Source organism: Hemibagrus wyckioides, linkage group LG09, assembly GCF_019097595.1.
Source record: "Hemibagrus wyckioides isolate EC202008001 linkage group LG09, SWU_Hwy_1.0, whole genome shotgun sequence".
NCBI classification, from domain to species: domain Eukaryota; kingdom Metazoa; phylum Chordata; class Actinopteri; order Siluriformes; family Bagridae; genus Hemibagrus; species Hemibagrus wyckioides.
Window position 1 is genome coordinate 8,643,224 of NC_080718.1, and position 7,433 is coordinate 8,650,656.

General features: G+C 38.1%; 1 protein-coding gene across 2 annotated transcripts in view; it reads left to right on the forward strand.

Annotated features, from left to right (window-relative positions):
• Nucleotides 1–153: 153 nt before the first annotated feature.
• klhdc2 (kelch domain containing 2) overlaps nucleotides 154–7,433 on the forward strand; it is an 8,718-nt gene continuing 1,438 nt past the window's right edge. The window contains exons 1-11 of one of the 2 annotated variants that reach the window (XM_058399092.1): nucleotides 154–398; nucleotides 1,628–1,867; nucleotides 1,951–2,030; nucleotides 2,115–2,232; nucleotides 4,890–5,002; nucleotides 6,442–6,523; nucleotides 6,603–6,686; nucleotides 6,881–6,961; nucleotides 7,043–7,101; nucleotides 7,181–7,290; nucleotides 7,379–7,433. The exon at nucleotides 7,379–7,433 is cut by the window's right edge and continues 18 nt beyond it. In XM_058399092.1, the coding sequence (XP_058255075.1) occupies nucleotides 243–398; nucleotides 1,628–1,867; nucleotides 1,951–2,030; nucleotides 2,115–2,232; nucleotides 4,890–5,002; nucleotides 6,442–6,523; nucleotides 6,603–6,686; nucleotides 6,881–6,961; nucleotides 7,043–7,101; nucleotides 7,181–7,290; nucleotides 7,379–7,433 (1,178 nt within the window). In that variant the 5' untranslated portion in view covers nucleotides 154–242. Of the gene's footprint in view, nucleotides 399–957; nucleotides 1,129–1,627; nucleotides 1,868–1,950; nucleotides 2,031–2,114; nucleotides 2,233–4,889; nucleotides 5,003–6,441; nucleotides 6,524–6,602; nucleotides 6,687–6,880; nucleotides 6,962–7,042; nucleotides 7,102–7,180; nucleotides 7,291–7,378 lie in introns of those variants that run through there. The other variant, XM_058399094.1, reaches the window with a different exon arrangement.

The following is a 7,433-nucleotide window of genomic DNA, read 5'->3' on the forward strand; positions in this document are numbered from 1 at the left end:
TATCAGTAACTCAGCTACATATCAGACCCCATCGTTGAAAAGTTTTTTTTATTATTATTTATTTAGCAATTTATCGGTGTATCAGATATAGGTGATAAACTGTCATAATGCCTAAGCTTCAGTAACGGCTATTCAAAACCCAAATCCAAAAGGAGGACACTTGCCTTGTACTTGGATCCAGCTTTGTCTTTTGCTGTGCATATCAATAAATAGACGTTAGCCCGCTGTGTATTTTTATCGACATGTTTCCCGATAGACAGCACGGCCCTGGAGCCTCTGCCTTTGTTTTTAACACCAAATGTAGGCAGCATTCGGTTTACAACCTCAACGTCGCACTGCAACTTCATCGCGGCGAAACAAGACAACACCAATTGCTTCACCCGCTGGACATCATAACGGTAATTTGAACGGGGAATGTAAACTGTTAACTTTAACTAGTTAACAAGCTAACCAGTGCTAAAAAGTTCTAGTAGAATAGTAATGCTAACATGTCTGGGTGCGTGTATTTGTCACTGAATAGCCTGAGAGTTAGAAAGAGAGTTGGCTAGCATGGAATATAACACAAATTAGCTACATACAAAATAATGTCCCAAAATGAAGCAAATGAAACAACATAACAGCAAGATATGGATAAAACCCGACCACTACACTCGGTCGCTAATCTTCAAAGTATTTAAAGTTTAGCATTGCAATTAATTAGCTTACGTTAGTTTACAACGCCACAAAACCTCGGACTGTACTTTTAAAATGAATGTGAATGTTATATTTCTAGTAACCTAAAGGGCTTAGTCATATTATCAGTACATTTTTTGCTAACGATCTATAAATTAAACCGAAGTAACTAGCTGCTACAGGGTTTATTTGAAAGACGACTCTCCCGCGCCGAGCTGTTTATTTGCACATGCGCAAAACGCTTTCTCTACGTCATCACACTAAACAGTACGGAGAAATAGTACAGCAGCAGTATACCGCTATACTATTTAGTAGGTTAGTGTTCGTTTTTAGCCGTAACCCTATCTCAAGTTGACTCTATCATTATGGCGGCTCAACGGTGCCTGAAGTCACTTCCTCTAAAAGGCCCGAAATAACTGGTCTTGCTAGTACATTAGCAAAGTTTCGTTTAATCGCGTGAGTACTACCATATTAAACGCATTTCTGAGCAATAACGCTTATAGAGCTTAGCTTTTGTACAAGTTTTTACCTATTAAACAACAGGTCATACGTAGTTCTGAAGTGTTTCATGTTTATGCACGTTTAGTTGTTTATGCATGGTTTCTACGTTTTATTTGGGATGATGAAATCGCGATATGAATATTAACTTTATGTTAACAATAAAGATGTCAAGATAGTGGCACCAACATAAACAACTCTCTACAGGTTCTCAGCTTTGGTCCTGGAGTACCACCTATCCTAAATATATTAATATTTTCCTCGCTCTTAAACGCCCGATGTAACTAATCAGCTAATGAAGAATCCTTCCTGAGCAGAAGTGCGTGTTTTGGAGCAGGGAAATCTAAAATGTACAGGGAGGTGGTACCCCAGGAAACTGGCGTCCAGTTATTAGTAGTGACACGTAACATAGGAAAGCAAAAACAAGGATACAGTCTTTGCTCGTTCTTGTTGCTAGGTAAGGATGGCGAACCAGGAGGATGGCAATCTTCAGGATGTCCAAGAACAGTTGAATGATTCTGAGGATGAAGAAGTGAGTGATGAAGAGAGGGATTTGGGGTGGCATGAGCAGGGAGAGCTGGAATGGTCTGAGGATGATGGGGCTGACTTAGAGTCCATCTCAGACATTCCAGCAGAACGCAGTGGTCACATTGCAGTGATTGATGGAAACTGTATGTATGTCTGGGGAGGATATAAGGTGAGTGGAGGAAATCATCATGCCAATTATTTATATTAAGTTTATGAAAAAAGTAAAAAATGTCTCTCTTTTTTTTAAATCAGAATGCTGAAGCACCTGGGTTCTTTGATTTGTATTTACCAAGGCACGAAATATGGATATACAACATGGAAACTGGAAGATGGTACATTTTTGATACCTTTTGTGCAGTACAATTTGGAGCACAGATTTACATGCTGAAACAAATCAAAAACATGTATATTTGCAGGAGAAGGCAGCTGTCAGGAGGAGATCTCCCTAACCCAATGTCAGGCAGCTGTGGCGTATGTGTGGAAGGCATTCTGTATCTCTTTGGAGGCCATCATGCTAGAGGAAATACTAATTTGGTAAGGTAATTTCCCCAGAGATATCATGTCAAAAATGGCTGGAAGATTTTCACCACATGAACGTTTATTCAGGAACTCGGAACACAGTTAAAAAGCACTAAAAAGGTAGATCTTTGTTAGCATCATATACAGGTGCATCTGAAAAAATTAGAATATAAAGAAAAACATTCATATTTTCCCTCAATTTCACTGAAACATTGAAACTTTGATATATTTTAGATTTATTACACATGAACATTTTTTTTTTAATTTAGATAATTATGGCTCACAACTCATGAAAATAAAAAATCTAGCATCTCAAAATTGTTGCATATTTTATAAGATAATCAAATAAATGATTTATAATGCAGAAAGTCAAATGTAAAATATGTTTATTTATGCACTTACTATTTGGTTGGAGCACAAATTACTGCGTCAATGCAGCTGTGAATGGAGGCGATCAGCCTGTGGCACTGCTGTGTAATGGAAGTCCATAAGTGTTAAAAGTGTAATGGAAGCCCAGGTTGCTTTGATAGCGGCCTTCAGCTCATCTGTAATGCGGGGTCTGGTGTCTCTCATCTTCCTCTTGACAATACACCCATAAATTCTCTATAGGGTTCAGGTCAGGTGAGTTGGCTGGCCAGTCAAGCACAGTAATACCACGGTCAGCAAACCAGTTCCAAATAGTTTTGGCACTGTGGGCAGGGGCCAAATCCTGCTGGAAAAGGAAATCATCTCCATAAAGCTTGTCAGCAGATGGAAGCATGAAGTGCTCTAAAATCTCTTGGTAGATGGCTGCATTGACTTTGGACTTAATAAAACACAGTGGACCAACAGCAGCAGATGACATTGCACCCCAAATCATCACTGACTGTGAACACTTCACACTGAACTTCAAGCAGCTTGGATTCTGTGCCTCTCTTTCGGCAGACTCTGGGACCTTGATTTCCAAATGAACTGCAAATTTAACTTTCACCTGAAAAGCAGACTTTGGAACTACTACTTCTAGTTAGTCCAGGTAAGATGCTTCTGATGTTGTCTCTGGTTTAGGAATGTGACACTAGCCCATTTCCTGGACACGTGTCTGTGGTGGCTTTCAATGCACTGACTCCAGCCTCATTCCACTCCTTATGAACCCCCCCATGTTCTTGAACCAGCTTTTTCTTCACAATCTTCTCAAGGCTACAGTCATCCCTATTACCTATTACCTTTGTGCACCTTTTCCTATCCTTTGCCCTTCCAATCAACTTTCCATGAATATGCTTTTATTCAGCACTCTGCTGAAAGGGCTGGCTGTTCACAATGATCTTCTGTGGCTTACCATCCTTATGGAGTGTGTCACTGAGTGTCTTCTGGACAACTGTCAAGTCAGCAGTCGTTCCTATGAGATTTGTGGTATTTATACTGCATAAAACTACTTACAAAAAATACTTGCAAAAAATATTGAACTTTTCCATAATATTGTAACTTTTTGAGATGCACCTGTATGTGCACACCAGATCAGCAAAGAACAACATGATTTAACAACATGATATTATAGTATATAGAAAGGTGGCATGAGCTAAGATGTTGCATGTGAACGATAGTAAGAGTCTTTCAAGTCTTGTTTGAAAGTCTATTTTTTAGTTTTCAAGTCTATTCAAGAAGCTTTGTTTTATATAAAGCAAAAATATGTGTTTATTTCAAAAATTGTACCACAGCACAGTTAAATTCTCAAATTAGAAGTTATTTTATATAGCATCTGTTTTATGATCATCTGTGAGCTCATGCATATGAAAGGGGAATAGTGTTTTCTTCAGAGTGGGTTACATCTCCTTGTGACACAGCAAGAGCATTTGTTATTAAAAAGGATATGCCAACATGAAGTGCAGAGAGCTGTCTTTGGGAGAAAAGCAAGCCAATTTGATTCTGAGAAAAGAGGAAAAATCAGAGGCATTACACAGACATTGGGCTAAGCCAATAGAACAACGTGGAATGTTCTAAAAAAAAAAAAAGAAATCACTGGTGTAGTGAGCAACAGATACCGATACAGGTTGGCCAAGATAAACAACAGTTAATGAGAGAAACATTCTGAAGACCCAAAACAACAGTCAATGACCTAACCGACAGCTTACACAGGGCAGGGGTGAAGGTATCACAATCCACCGTTTGAAGAGAACTTTAAGAGCAGGAATATAGAGGCCATAACAAGATGCAAACTTATGAGTATTAAGAAGGCCAGACTGGAGTTCACAAAGGAGTGAAATAGTTTTGTAAAATGTAATAGCATTTGCAGTGTATTTTACCATGTACTTCTAGTATATCCAAGAGGAAATGTAAACACCTGCTTTTTGTAATGGCCATAATAAATATTATGTCTAATACAACTAGTAGTGAGATTAAGTATTGTAAAGTACAGAACAGCATAACCCAAATTTTACTAAATAATCTTCTGCATGTAGCTTGCAGTAGAACAACCACCTAGCATTTTATCAGTTAAGAATGCTACAATATTAAGTAAGTTTTAATTACTACTGGCAGAAATTTAGTAGGAGTTAAAAAAATACTTTTTACAATTAGCTGCATGTGTTGTACCTAAATATGTGAAAAAAATTTTGATTGTGACGCATTTCTTTTCAGTGCATGCTGTGGTCTAATGATGTTTAATTATTATCTTCCACTTTTGTTATATTTTTCAGGTTTATCGTCTGTCTCTGAGGGCCTCTGACTTACATTGGGAGAGAATGAAAGACCTCAAGGGTTTGCCCCCCACAAGTAAAGACAAATTAGGCTGTTGGGTGTACATGAACAGGTTAGCATTCATCATGGTTCTACATGGTGGGAATGGAATCGTCTTTGAGCAGCAGTGGCTCATGAATAGAACTCTTGGTGGGGCCGTATAACATTTAATAATGGCTCAAAACAAATTTAAGTTGGGAGATTATTATTATTTATGCTATCATGCCTTATCTCCTGAAATTCAGTAGGCAGTTCAGAGTCAACAACATAAGAACATATACTGATCAGCCATAACATTAAAATCACTGGCAGGTGCCATAAATAATGTTGAGTTTCTTGTTACAGTGTCAAGGGGCTCTAGTAATCAGCAAGTTCTTGAATCTGATGTGATCGAAGCAGGAAATATGAGCAAATGTAAGGATTTGCACAGCCTTAATAAGGGCCAGGTTGTGATGGCTAGACCAGTGGGTCGGAGCATCTCCAAAACGTCTGGTCTTTAAAGTTCGACTCATGGAGCCATATCTCATAATTTGCAGAACTTAAAGAACTACAGCACATCTTCAAAAGAGTGAACTCTGATCTTCTGATCAAAAACCCAGAGCCCTAACCACTTGAGCTACCATCGCCCCTAATATTCAGCTGCATAGTTGGATAAAAAATGAGAGAAAAGTTGCTATGGATAAGGATGTCTGCCCAGTGCCAGAAATGTAAATGTAGATATGTATTTTGCAAATAGCAACCTTAAAGGTGTTTAATGCCTTGTAATTAATAAACATATATACCAGAAAAAGAACGGAGCTTTCATTTAATATTCTAATTCCTTGGAGAAAATGAGAGCACCAGGTCACTTTGTCTAAAAACACTGGAGACAATTGAAGAGGATCTTGGTCCATTCCTTCATACAGAACACTCCTTCATACATTTTTAGCTTCATGACACCTTTATTTATCACACATACATTATGGTGTAGAAAAATTCTTATTTCCCAGAGGATTAGGGATCAGAGTACACAGTGAAAGGTGCCCCTGCAACAGAGAGGGTTAAAGGCCTTGCAGTAAAGTTTGGCGGTACTATAGCTTGAACCCCCAGCCTTCTGATCAGTAGTGCTCTCTTAATCAGGAGACTTAAGTGACCACTAAACAGCAACAATTTTTCTGTTTCTTTAACCATTATTGTGTTGAAATTGGCTGTATGTTGTGGGTCAGCATTTTATTGAAAGTTCCATCTCGGGGGCAATCAAGTCCCTGGCAGAGGCAGGTTTTGGGTTAAAATGTTTAGCTAAAATATTTGGGTTACAAATTTTTATCAGAATTAATAATGCTGTCAATTAATATTTAAATTTACAGTCAGTGTGATTTTTTAATTTAAAAAAAAAAGCTTTTTGTGAAAGATTATTATATGTACATAACGGAAATCATTAAACACTGGGATCCATATGAGTAACAAGAATTTGCAGCTGCATACAAATTTGTATCCTCTAAAGTTTATTTGAACTATTTCTTGCAATCATAGGCTGGTGTATTTTGGGGGTTATGGCTACGAGGCAGAAGCATACCATCGAGGAACGTTTGAATTAGATGAAAATTCGCTTGTGGTAGGCAACCAAACTGTTTTTAAGTGTTACTTAAAAATAAGAACAAATAGTGAAAGGCTTAAATGTGATGCTCTTCCAGGGTAACCACCAAGGACGGGGCTGGAACAATCACATTCACATTCTTAACCTTGAAATGTCAGATTGGAGTCAACCTATTACTAAGGTAGTTATTTATTTTTGACTGGCTGATGGTGTGCTTCCATTTTGATTGTTTTGCATGCTCTTGAAATGGGATTTTAATCCCAATTAATTGTTTGAAGAATTAATCCATTTAATCCATTAATCCTTTAAATGTCATCATCTTGAAGGAGGTTTATAAACCACTGTGAGACTTTGGTTTATTTGCTTGTGACACAGGGAAATGCTCCTACCCCACGTGCAGCCCATGCTTGTGCTACTATGGGAAACAGGGGTTATGTTTTTGGAGGCCGATATATGGTGGGTATCTAAAAACTAAAATCTGTGAGAATTATATTCGGTTTATTTTTGCATTAAGAAGGAGTATATATTTCTCAACAGGATCATCGGCTAAATGACCTGTACTATATTAACATGGATTCCTGGGAATGGACTGAAATGTGAGCTGCCACATAAAATAAATCTCTTTACTTCTCCTTACAGTCCGAATTTGTTCATGTACTTGTGCACGTATTTTAGGTTGGTACCTCAGCACGGTCCAGTTGGCCGATCATGGCACTCTTTCATACCCGTGTCATCAGATCACATCTTCCTGTTCGGTGGCTTCACTACTAATCGAGAAACACTTAGTGAGTAATAAACGACACAGACTCCAGATGTCAAGGTATAGATGTGTCTAATTTTATAGTGGTCTATTTGATGACTTGTGTCATGTAGGTGATGCATGGCTGTATTGCGTGACCACAAACGAGTGGAAGCAGTTTAAACACAA